Source organism: Tinamus guttatus, unplaced genomic scaffold, assembly GCF_059628265.1.
Source record: "Tinamus guttatus ecotype Peru unplaced genomic scaffold, ASM5962826v1 Tinamus_guttatus_pri_ptg000639l, whole genome shotgun sequence".
Classification (NCBI taxonomy): domain Eukaryota; kingdom Metazoa; phylum Chordata; class Aves; order Tinamiformes; family Tinamidae; genus Tinamus; species Tinamus guttatus.
In genome coordinates, this window is record NW_028289173.1 from 874,319 (window position 1) to 887,838 (window position 13,520).

The following is a 13,520-nucleotide window of genomic DNA, read 5'->3' on the forward strand; positions in this document are numbered from 1 at the left end:
AACTGTCCAGGATATTTTAATAACCTCAGAATGCTATTAAAATTCATATAATGGTCTAATTCATTTACACATTCATTGTGAAGTATGGCCCTATTACTCTGCTTGGATAATTAAACTAAAGTAATGAAATGCCCCATTTTTATTTCTCAGGCATAAGTGTGATGTTGCTGTTTGCATACATAGTAACTCTAGAAGGAACTTTGATATTAAAAGTATCTTTTTTACTTTTCAGAAGCGAATTTGGGTTATAAATAAATAAATAGAAATAAATTATATATATATAATATATATAAAATATATATTCTGTGTGATTCTGTGAAATCTAAAATAATAAAAAGTTCATAACTGATAGTGGTAAGTGGCCGGTATGGTATGAACCTGGGTACCGAATGGTCATTCTTTTGCAAGTCAGAGTTATATTAATAGTAGTTATGATTCAGGAAAAGCAGAGAGCTGAAGTATCACAGAATCACAGAATGGTTGTGGTTGGAAGGGACCTCTAGAGATCATCTAGTCCAACCCCCCTGCACATGCAGGGTCACCTAGAGCACGTGGCACAGGGTGACATCCAGGTGGGTTTGGAAGATCTCCAGAGAAGGAGACTCCACAACCTCTCTGGGCAGCCTGTGCCAGGGCTCTGTCACACTTAAGTAGTGACCTAATAACTTATCTTTATTTTGAACTTATTTACATTTTGAGAAATAAAAAATAGAAAATTCATTTGCTATTTAGTCCAAAACTGCACAATGTAATCTGCGTTCTCCAACTACACCAACAAATTTAAACTTTTACATTTTAATCTCAGTTTTTTTGGAAGGCAAGAAGTGACACGATATCCCTCTGTCCTTCTCCTGTCAGAGCTGTGTATATTTCTCCTCATCGAACTTCACTTTTCTGGCTGCTTAAATTAGATTTTTTAAAAATATAAATATATTCATATATATATATATAGTATAAATATATACTCTTTATCTTTCTTTAAATCCACTTTTGAATTATAGGGTAGGAGTCCTACTCTCACAGTAGATGTGGTCTCCATGTAGTGCTTATGGGAATGAACATTTACTTGGAAGCAGTTCCCTTAACTCTTACTCCTTTGAAATAGCAGCTGGAGACCTGCCCCAAAGGCATAATGTGGAGGTTGATATGTCACTTGTTGGCAAAATTCCTGGAGAATGTTGTTACCATAACAACTTGTCCCCTTCCAGAGATAAATCTGTGTGCAGAGATGGAGATAACTCTTCTCTTTTTTTTTTTCATAAATTGGTTTTCTTTTGCATGGTGACAGGATTTCTATTATTCCTTCTCATATTCCGCTGGAATCTTGTGTACAGTTTTTTCATGCAATAGACTTTCATGCATTTTTTTTCTGTCTCTAACACTTATCTTCCTTAAGTTTTAGTTTTTGATTTCTTGGATCCCTGGTCCCCCTGTTGACAGTTATGTGCTGTCCTTGTGCGAAGTAAGTAAAAATGTAATAAAGTTAGGCAAATTAGTTTCATCTTACATAGTCTGCATGCCTAAGCCCATATGGGCATGCCCAAAGGTCCAAAGAGACTTAGAGATCTTTTAGTTTCCCTTTCTTCTGTTCATAGGATGCTTCAGGATGGAAAGGAGCTCTGGCAGTCTTTAGTCCAACGTCTTACAGTCTAACCTATAACAAAACTTCTACATATGGCAATTATTCAGCTGGCTTGTTACAGATAGAACTAGTGAAAGTTTAGCAGAAGGGAGATGTTTAGTTTGAGTTACTGTTGTTCTTTTCCTTCCATCTGAAATGGGTTCATTAACTCCTCTTTTTTTTCCCCCAGATGACAGCAGCACTCAGTGTAACTTTAGCATGGTTCCTTTGCCCTTCATTTGCCATATTTATTATAATATACTTCTTATTATTTTAATTATCATATTAATTATTATAGCTCGTTTTCCTTATATCACTCTTGCTGTCTGAGGTGTTTCCATGCTGCCTGGGGACTGGTCACTGGAAGCCCTGCTCTTTGCCGCTGCGTTGACATTGGCTTTCTTGCCTTCCTGCATGCTTCATATGACACAACAGATGGCCATAGCGGGGCCATTAAAACGAAATAGAGAGATGAGCAATTGCATTTTGCAGCTCTCGCCTCTGCTTCAGTTTTTCCTTAGATAGGAATTAAACGACAGGAAGGTAGTGCACAATGCAACACAGAAATACATTTATGTAAATTCAGACCTTTTCCTCTGCCCAAGCAATTTCCAGGACTCTGCACAGCGGAAAAATATTCAATACATGGAATCACATAATGATTTCCCATCCCAGTTTCTTATGAGTGTCATGCACTCAGAAGAATTCAAAGAAGATGTACTCTGGAATGAAACATTTGAGTTTTTATGCAAGTTTCTGATTTGAGTTTTTTTTTTCCCTTAATCTCTTCCAGAGCTGCTCTTTTATTTACAATTGGGATTCTATTTCTAGTAAAGGGATACAGACATAATATGCAATTTGACTGTACTATTACTGTAATGGTGGGAGAGTTATGTCATTTTTTTAATCATACCATTTAAGTGCCAAATGCCTAGGTATGTAACAGGCTCACAGCATTTATATGTCAATGTCGCACAAAAGAGCAGATCCCTATTCTATGTTTGCAATATTGGTTTTATTGTGGTAATTCAATAATTTAGCATGCTGTTTAACTTGGCACTGGGAATACATCACCTTGATCATTTTAGCATGAAAATTGCAAGAGTTTCAAAATTTTCATTTGTAAAAATTACTGCAATTATTTTTAGTAGTTAAACCTGAATATGATGTTTAAATCAGAACATGATTTGCATTCCAATCTTATGTTTTGGATGCTAAACCCCAAAAAAATGAACATTTCAAAACTTGATATCCTCAGAAATTTTTCCAGGTAGTTGTCTATTTTAATTTCTTCCTTTGTGATTGGCAGATAAAACTTTAAAATCTTTTATTTTGAATTGATGCTTAGCAGGTACTTTTCAGACTTTTTTTTCACAATTTGGAGGTATGTTAAGATTTTTTTTTTGTGATATGTCTGTTTCTCCCTGAACAATTTAATAATACTCTCTTTACCCAGCATCTATGAGATTAATCCTAAGTAAGAAAGTAATGTTATGCAAATATTAACAGTAGAGTGCAACTTGATTTTAGTTGCATGTATTCAGCTGTTGTCTCATTCTCTTTGGTACCTCTGCAGTCTGGCTTCTCCTGCATGTTTATTAGAACCAGACTAATCTTTGACTTTCTTGTCTGCATTCGCCTTTCTGCTGCCCTAGTCTTTAAATATCGTATTCCAAAAAAGAGCTGAGTGCAAATGGAACAGAAACTATATTAACACCTTATGCAATACATGTACTTATGTTAGTATGGGATGATAGGTCCTTTGCTTTATCCAGCTCTGTCAACAGAACAGAATCTTTCCATACAAACAAGAAAACAGATAATTATCTAGTGCAAGTCAATGATGAAGTATGCTTTTTTTGTGTGTATTTTGTTATGCTTGAATGCACCATGGAACAATACGGATCATTTCATTGTTTGCATGTTTCTAGTTTTAGAATAATGTTACTCTAGTGCTGGTGTCAAAGGAAGTAGATTTTTCTAATGTATGTATTGTTTTTCCATTTGTTTTATTGAGTTTGGAAACCCTTTGAGAATGTTGAACTCTGAATTCCCTAGATGGCAGTTAAAAGAGATCCTTGGTAAGCTTGCTAAAACTCTCTCAAAATAATTATCTTGCTCCAGTTTGAGCTGAGTTACACCAAGTGCTGCAGGGAACTCTGAATGTTCCTGTAGTGTAGTCACATGTCTGTTATACAATACAGTTTTGTGGAAGTAAGTTGGTAAGTGCTGACTAATATATTGACTTATTCCTAAAATCCTTCCTCTTTGAGTAAAGCTATGAGTAGTTATTAAGAAAGTGCTAGTCAAAAGGTCGAAATAAATGTTGTTGGTTAAGAAGAAAGATCCACAGCTAATTTGAGCCTTTATTTAGTTAAATATATTTTGTGTTTTAATTACCTTTCACATCTACTGAGCTACTTAACATAACAAAAGCTAAATAAATAAATAAATAAGGGTAGGTACCGTGTTTGTGTCTCATTAATAGTGAGTAGGTGAAAGATACTAAAACTTATGCTGAAAACTGCTTTATCACATTAAATCTATGGATAACTTAATAGATATGTGATTCTTCCAATTCTAAGGAGCAGGATCCAATTCTTTGCTACTTTCTTGGATGGTCTCACATCATTTTTATGTTTGCATTGTAAATTTTGAATCAGCCAAAGTCCTATTAAGACCAAATCCTGCAGCTTAGAGAAGAACAATGTAAGGTCCACTAATATCTAAGTTTGAAAAGTCTCATGCAGGCTTTAATAATATTGGAAGAAATTCACCATGATTCTTCCTTCCCCAGATGTCTTTTCCTGCTTAATATTTGTGTCAGTATTTAAAGTGTTCATCTTTCAGATGAGGGTTTTAGCTCTTTAGAATTTGTAAAAATCACTGTGCTGCATTAAGACGATATTTTTCTTCTCTTGTGTCTTGATCTGCTTCAACCCTTTCTGCCTACCTCTAGTCATATACAGTATAGTCAGCAGACAAGCAAACTGCATTCAGCTTACTATTGCATGTTTTTATGATCAATACTGTGTTGCCAATGTGCGTTCAGAGAAAATGGTCACTAAAACCCAATACTCAGCTGTTAAAAGTCAACAGACTGGAAAGAGCAATTTGGTTGCCACTCAGTTCTCCAAAGTTGGCCTGGCTAGTTTTAGGTTAGTTGGTATTTTATTGTTGGGCATTTTTTGATAGTGTTATCATTGTTTTCATAACCAGTGATAGTCATCTGTCTGTAAGGGTGTGTTGACATCTTCTGAATTTGAAGTCTGTGTGCGGAGAAGAGTGTGCCAGCATGTGCAGATTTTTAAATAATAGTAGGAAAAATGCCCTTGTTAAATGTGACCATGAGTGTCTGCTGAAGGCTTTGTTATTGTTTTCGACCATATGACTTGCTTTAATGGATTAAAAGAGTAGAGGAAAGGAGGGAAAAGCATCTAACTATATTTGAATGTGTTGAGGTTGCTCAGGGCTATATTGCCCAATTCATGCACTGGAGATATTTGTACAAAATGGTATTTTCCAAGTAGAAAATTGGAAAGTCAAGGAGAAGAGATATTTCCAGCATGTGGTTTGTATTTTTTGTAGGGGAAAGGAGGTTGGCTTGAATTGGTTTGTTTGCTTTGTCTTCCCTCCCACTTCCCTACCCCCTCTCCCCCATCTGGGTGACCATTAGGACTGACTTGGTTCAAGCATGAAAGAAATGAATTGCCAGCACAATAGTTCAGACACCAAACGGGGAAAAAAGTCTAAGGCAAAGGAGGACTTAACATTGCAGACCAAAACAAGTTCAAAAGATGCAAAGTGCAAATGGGGCTGGAGGATAGAAGTGTGCTTTGAGGGACAAATAGGACCAGGCTGTGCCCCAAGAGCTTCATAGAGGAATATGTACTTGTGATGAGATGTTGTTGCTTTGGGTAGTTTTTGTTTGCTCACTGGTTTCGAGTGTATATGTGTGTGTTAGGGTGGGGGGGGAAGTGAAGCAAGTGTAGCTGAAAGCAAGTTGGTTGCAGTTTTGGTATTTATGCTGCATTCTCCAGTGCTTCCTGTCCTCTTCCACAACATCTCATTCCCGTGGAGTGGTTGTTTTGTGCAGCTGGGGAGCATCCAAGTGAAGGGTTAGCAGTCTAAGAGGAAGCTTAGCATCCAGGGAAGCCAATATTTTAGAGGCTAAGCAAGCTCAATAAGAATTCTTGAAATTTCCTGTAATTTACTTGGATAACAAGCATGGTCACGAAAAGATAGCTACAGATTTCTACAATGTGGTTCACAAACTCCCAGACAAAAGAAAAGTATTCTCCCCATGTGAAAATTGGCTCTTCATGTGGATGCGATTTTACCGCCAGAGCATGAATGTGAGAGTTCTGAAATGTCCTGTAAGACACAGAAGGGCTAGGTTGCTTTTAGAGCAACCAGGTGTTTGTACCTTAGGCACCATGTCACCAGAAATCTATGACTTGTTCTCTTCTGGCTGGCCAGGGGTAACTTTCCTTTAGAGCTGTTCAGAAACTTTTTTGCATAAGAATACTGAATAATTTCCTTGATCATCAGCCTATGCTTGTGTATCTTGCCTTGATTTAGACTATTGCTACCTGCCACTGCAGATTTATTAACCGTTTTCCTGCACTTGAATTATTTTCTAGGAAACCGCAGCATGACTTTACTGAAAATAGATGAAGGTTGTCTTAGTTAATGAAAAAATGTGGTTAGATTTCTAAAGAACATTGAAGTTCTTTCCTATATCTACTATCACAGAAAGGCACTTTAAGCAAATATAGCCCTATATAGCCCTATATTCCAAGACTTTAGTTACACTTTTAACTTGATCCACTGACATCAAGCAGTACTGCCAGGAATTTTGGCAAGGAATAGTAAGCAGAAATGATTTGCTATTACCATCAGTTTTATGAACTTCATGCAGATAAGGTTTGTTAACTGTTGGTTCCTTCTTCCTTTTCAGATTTTCTTCTGACTATGCAACCGTCTTGGTGCATTGTTCTATATTTTATTCTGCATTTGTTGTGAAAAGGGTTTGTAGAAACCTTTTCTTATGCAGGCCTAACATTGAATAGAGAATAGGGCTTTTTTTTTCCTCTTTGATGATGGATTATCCATATCAAGATGTGGATAAGCAGCTTTTAGAAGTTGTCAGTGGTTATTGACTTTATATACTGAAAAGAATATATATATGTATATATTGAAAAATATATATTCTTCAGTGTGTGTATATATACGTACTAAAAAGAAGCAAGGGGAAACTGTTAAAGTGATGCTCTTTTTTGATGAAATGCTATACCAAAGCAAAAAAAAAAAATAGTGAGGTTTGGGGACCCATCTGCAGACCAAGATAAACAGTAAGGATGAGGATAGGAGGAAGTGCAATGCATTACTTGTAGCAATCTTTGACTGATTCTTAAGGGCTCTAAATATATAAGCAGCAGAAAACTTACTATAGTCTCTGTTGCATTCTCATTTAAAGCTTGACATTCCTCTGCAAAGCAGCTTTGCTGAACAGTCTGAGACTTGCTAAAAAAATTGGTGTGCAGATCGTGTGTTTGTTTTCCTGAGATTGTACTTGTGGTTAGCTGTGTTCATGTGGAAACTTCAGCTTTTGTCTTACCTGGAAACTTCCAGGCAATCTAAATTCCTAATGATAAGAGAACTCAGTCTACGGAAGCTTAGCTTGGGAATGCAGATAGGCTCTGGAATAGCAGAGCCTAATTTTTGCATTGGAGGAATGAGATGCTGTCTTTACCAGTCCAAGAACTTCCTCTGCGTTGTGACCCTTCCACCAGATTTTAACCAGAAGGAAGAGTTGGTGGTATTTGTTACATTGGCATCAAAAAAGTTGCAGACTTTTATATAAATAATGAACTTAAAAAAAAAAAAAAAAGCTTGGCAAAGATTTTTTTTCATATAGATTAAGTAACTATTCATAGACTTCTTTCCTGTTTCTTTCCTGATTTGTTCTTGTGAAAAGGACTAATATGGTACAGGAAAGAAAAAAAAATCAAGAGATCAACTAGAAAAAATAAACAAATAGCAAGAATATATATGTGTGGGATGCAGAGTGATGGACATATGAGGCAGGAATTACTGATGAGGAGTAGGAGAGCTGAGAAGAGGGCCAGGTGCTGAGAGTCCCTGATGTGTACTGCACTGAGTACCATATGGAGGACTGTACTAAATGATAGTGCCAGCGTCTAGCAGAGAAAAGCATCTCTTAAGTTAACATATTAAAAAAGTTGTGAACTACGTGACTGCAGCTTAATACAAAAAGATCCCTTTTGCTTACTGGTAGGATCATAAAAAGTAAGGTTGGGCAAGAAATCTATTTGCACAATTACTTGGAAAAAAATAAGAGCTTTTTAGTTTATTTCATTTGATTCTTATTTTGTTCTAAAGGTATATAATGGGGGAATAACAAAACTTTTTTTTTTCCTTTTAATAATATCAGCCAGGATTTAGGCAAAGTTTGATGCCACCGTTGAATTAATTTGGTCTTATTTGTTGAAGGTCTAGGTAACATCTTTAGGTCTGTAATAGCCATAAAATTCTCCTTTCATTCTCTATTCTGACTTGTGAAAAGCAATCAATGGTTTAGATATTTCTGGAATACTGTCATTTTATTGTGAAGAGCAGCAGTGTTTCCAACAAATTAGTTTGTGTCTTTTCCATAAGGCTGTAACGATAGCAGTGAGCAAATTTTGATAGAACATTCTCTACTTAAAAAAGTTGATATGCCCAATTCACTGTTCACATAAAAACAGATTTTTGGATAAATTTTCCACTTGAAAAGTCTTTTAAATGCTTTCTAAAGTTTGAAAAGAGATGCTTTATAATCTTTCAAAAGAAATTATGTTTATATTATGGGGAATTACTTTGTCTTTTTCTATAATTTTTGGATAAAATATAAGTTGATGCACTTTCCATTGTAAAAAGTATTAATTTTCTTTTTTAGAAAAGATCAAAATGAAAACTAAATTTTAGAAATATCAAAAAAGGCAATTTGCCTAACTAAAGTTTGGTTTTCATTTCTATATATAATATAATATAATATAATATAATATAATATAATATAATATAATATAATATAAGCTCTCTGGTGTTTATTGTTTTTACTCATAAGCATTCAGAGGTTAGAAAAATGACTCATGCGCCACTGAAGTTAAAAACAGAGTCCTGAATCTGGATAACTTTATGCTTTCTATCACTGGGAGAAAAGGAGAAAGATTTTCAGAGAATGTTTGCTCTTGTGCCTGTGCCCTGATTATGAAAAGAGCCAACAGTACAGTTTCAAAAGATGAATGTGAACGCAAAAGTTATACATTACAGGATTATTAAAACTTAGGCACTCACTGGTGGGTGAGTAGCTGGCATCACCCATCCTCTTCTTATAATTGTCTTTTTTTTTTTTTTTCAGCATGTTCACTTGCTCAATGGATAAAACCAGAACTACTGCTTTAACTTCTATGCAATTTGAAATTCATTGTTTTATCAGACTTCATGATGGAATTGTGTCCTAAACCTCAGTTATTTTTTCTCTTTATTTTTTTCTGTTAGTTTACCCAATAATCTTCAATATTTTTCTTAACAAACATCTCTCCAAAACCCCTATATCTTCAGAGTCATCTCTATACTCTTATGATGTTTTATAGTCACCGTCATAAAAATATTATTTCCGAGAAAACGTTCAGTTTTTGGAAAATCAATTATTTCAAGGCAAAATGTGTTTGTTTAAAAAAACAAAAATATTTCTGCCAGTTAAAAAAAAAAAGCTTTTTCTATCAATGTCAAACTGTTGAAGGCTTTTACAAGAAAAGAAATATCTCAAAATATTTCATCATAGTTGAAAATATATCCGTTTCTGTGAAAAGGTATACTCTGTCTCTCACAAGAGGAATGCTACCTCTGCTGTGTCTCTTGCTTTGAAACAATGAATGATTCAAAAAAAATTATTTCAAAAAATGTAAAAGTTGGAGATACTGGAGACACATAACTCTGCTTGTCAACCAGGACTTCTTAAAAGCTCTGCTCTGTCTAGGAAGAAAATAGGATTGTTTCCCCCCAAAATTTGCATTTTTATTCTACTGAATCACTTGTGTGTGTACTAAAAATCTGGGGCATCAAAATTTGATCTCTTTCAAACATGAATTTCCCCTGAGCAAATAAAAGTCTATTCTTTGTTCTCTTATTTCCAAGCATGTGAATGATCTTGCATAGAAACTGTTCTGTCAATATATTAAATAAAACAGGCTTAATGTAATAATTAATAAGAGTATTGGTTAGAATCAGTTAGTATTTTTCATCCCAAAATATCTTAAATCTGTGATGACCTACAGCTCAATTTATCAATCTTGGAAAAGATCTTCATTGACATCAGTGGTCACTTTGCATATATAAGGTCTTTTAAAAACAGCATCACCACTGGAAATATGCGCATTTTCAGTTTCTGAGTTAATATCTAGGAGAACAGTCTTAAACTGACAATGTCAAAGTAAATATCTCTCATTTAAAAAAAAAAACTGAAAAGTAAAATTGTTGCGATGGGTTTTTTTTTGTTTTGCTTTGTCCTTTTGCTTCCTAAAATACTGTATTTGCTCACAACTATCTTTCCAAAATAACTTAACCTTAAAAATAACCTTGTAAGGTGAGCAGTGGTGCAACTTTGACAAATTTAGGAACATCCTGATATTAATGACGTAATGACGTAGTCCTGCCTTGTGACAGCACTCACCAGTTTTACCATTGATCTATCATGGATTTACTAGGTAACTTCTCAATGCATAAAATACAGTCGCTCTGTAGATTGATTTATCCATCGATACTATTCTGTGTGTAAAATGATGAAACTTTGGAATGCAAAATTTTCCAAGTCTGAATGGAAAATGTATAGCAAGGTACTCAGGGATGCACTGAGTACAAGTCATTTTTGACCAGTCGTACGTATTTCCTACGTATAAGAGGATGCTTAGAGAGCTAGCTGATGTCCTTGCATGGCTGTCCCATTAAAAGTCATGGATATAGTCATTTGCCACGACAAGGCAAGTGTTGTACCTGTCATCAAAAAATAAGGCCAAAATGTCAACCGGGAACTACATATCTGTCAACCTCACTTCAGTTCCTTGGAAGATTTATGGAGCAAGTTGTCTTAAAACACATTTCCGGGCATGTGAAGGAGAAGAAAGTGATTGGGAACAACCATTATGGGTTTGCCAAGGGTAAATCATGCCTGAGCAGCATGATTGTTCTCTATGACAAAACCACTAGATTGAAATAAGGACAGCACAGTGGATGTTTTTTACCTGAACTTTGACAAGCTCGTCAGTACTGTCTCTCACATATTCTTATATGTGGGACACAGATGGGTGGACATCTAGTCAGTAAAAAGAACTAGTTGGATGTTCAGTCTCAGAGAGTGGTGGTTAACAGGTTGTGTTCTACTGGTCAGTGAGGAGTATGTGTGGGTCTGTACAAGAAGGACCTGTCCTGGTTAACATGTTTATCAATGGCCAGCAGAAGGTAGTGGAGCTGCTCTCATCAAGTCTGTGCATTGCTCTATACATGGGAGAAGGAACTTCCACAGTTGAGGGCAGAGCTGCCAAATGGACCTGGACAGGATGGAGGAATGGGCTGACTGGGACCCTGTGAAACTGGACAAGGACAAATGTCATGTCCTGCCCTGGGAGGAGCAGCGCTGCAATGATACGTGCTGAGAAGTCCCTGGTAGCTCAATAACTGAGCACGAACTGTGCGTCCTGACATCTAGACACTGTGCCCAGTTTTGGGACCCCAGTGCAGGAAAGCTGCTGGAAAAGTAGACTAAGTTTTCCTGAGGGCCACCAAGGTAGACACCTGCCTGTAGCTATATTCAGTCCTGGTCATAGGACTCATCAAAACACATAAATCCAAATTTACAATTTCCCTTTTTAATTCTCTGGCTTCTTGATATCTCTTACTCTTCAGCTCCTCTGCTTTTTATTTTATTATTTTTATTTTTTTTGTGTGTGTGTGTTTGTGTGATTTTTTTCTCACTACATTTTTCCATTTTTTTACTGTTCAATATAAAATCTTTCTCTTAAAAACAACTGTTTATTTTCGTCTGAAAAGGGATGCTAGAGCTGCGAACAAACCTCATCAGAATTTAAAACACAAATTCCCTCCAAAATCTCACTTTAAGGCCTTCAAGTACCTTTTTCACTAACCATAGATGGCCAAACTCATATAGATGACATTTAAGTAAAAAAGTAGCAATTCCATGAGGCAAAAGTCTTGTCTGGAAAAGTTAGAATTTTGAGCAAACTTTATCTGTTTATACTTACAGAATTGAGAAAGGCTTCATAACAAGAAATGCTAGGCAGCTTAAAATAGGCTGTGCTTCCAGATCTGCTTGAAAAAACATGTTTTTCTTTCATTTGTGTTAATTGTAGTTATCTACTTACATCAAAAGAGGCTGGAAATAGATGTGTTGTTTTTACTGTATGTTCACTATTATGTATCTTACTTTTTTGATAAACTTCTGGGACATTTGGAAAATTAAAATTTGAGTTCTGACAAGGAGGACAATTATACTTTAAAGACAGATAAGCCTGTATCCATTGCAAATGTAGTGACACTAATTGACATGCTAATTGGGCTACACCCCTTATCTAAAAAGATGTTGCTATTTCTACTCTGTCTATATTTGATGGATATTATGAAAAAGATCAAACTCTATGAATATAGAAATTGGAAAACCTATTATAGAAGAATAACAAGACCGTGCAGAACTTTATTAAAGAATTAGACTGTTCCTTTTTTAATACATTAAATTTTACAGAAAGTTTTGCTGCTTCAGATTCTACTTATTTATATATTTTGTTTTTGTTTTTGATAGTGGCAAACTTAAGTAGTGTCATTAAGCAAACAAAAAAGGCATGTAGATAATTAGTATTTTTATTTATACTCTTTGTACAATGTCCTAAAATATTTTTCTTCATTTTAAGGTAACTGAGCTGCACAATATCAAAAACATAACCAGATTGCCTCGAGAGACCAAGAAGCATGCAGTGGCAATTATCTTTCATGATGAGACGTCGAAGACATTTGCGTGTGAGTCAGGTAAGCAATTGCTACTCCAGTTTGAAGAAATCAAGTTACAGTACAAGGAATCGCTTAAGTGAATTACCTTGGAACACCAGATAGGTATCCTCATCTTAAAGAGAATTTGTTGTAAACAAGAACTTGGGGTTTTGGTGATGAGTTCTGGAGGTGGAGGCTTGTTTGGTTGGGTTTTTTTGTCTGTTTTTTGTTTGTTTGTTTGTTTTGTTTTATTTTGTTTTTATAATCTACTTTGGAAAATGTTGTGGGTTCAGAGCTCTTTCCTTCGTTATTTATCTTTGACTGGATTTTGCACCCTCATAATCTAACATCTTGGCAGATTTTCTGCTAAGCTTCTAACACCAAGTAAACAACAGCTACAGGGTAATATTAAGTCAAGACGTGAAACATCATATTCAGTTTTTAACCAAGTTTTGCTATAGGCATTTGCTAAAGTAATAATAATTGTGCTATTGCAAAGAGGTAAGTAACAACTAAAACCTCAGGATATTTTACAGATGTATGTCAAGCACTCTGCAGCTTCAACTGCTACATGGTAAAATGACTAAGTTGAGAGCTGACTTCAGGGTACATAGTGACAGGCAGCTACCTAGCATTTGCGTCAAATAATGCATTATTAATTTACCTATTCCTTGTTAAAAAATGTGATTGTACATGTCTGTGATCTATGGGATATTTCACTTGGAAAAAAGTTTAAACAAAGAAACAGAAATTTATTGTCGTAATATTTCTAGATATAATATTTCTGAGACCTATAATAGGTAGGTCTTGCTTTTACTCTTTTTTTAAAAAAGCTTTA

General features: G+C 35.3%; 1 protein-coding gene across 1 annotated transcript in view; it reads left to right on the forward strand.

Moving 5' to 3' along the window:
- Positions 1-13,520, forward strand: part of DOK6 (docking protein 6) — a 230,938-nt gene that overhangs the window by 103,905 nt on the left and 113,513 nt on the right. The window contains exon 3 of the mRNA XM_088535650.1: positions 12,607-12,721. Within this exon, the coding sequence (XP_088391776.1) occupies positions 12,607-12,721 (115 nt within the window). The remainder of the gene's footprint in view (positions 1-12,606; positions 12,722-13,520) is intronic.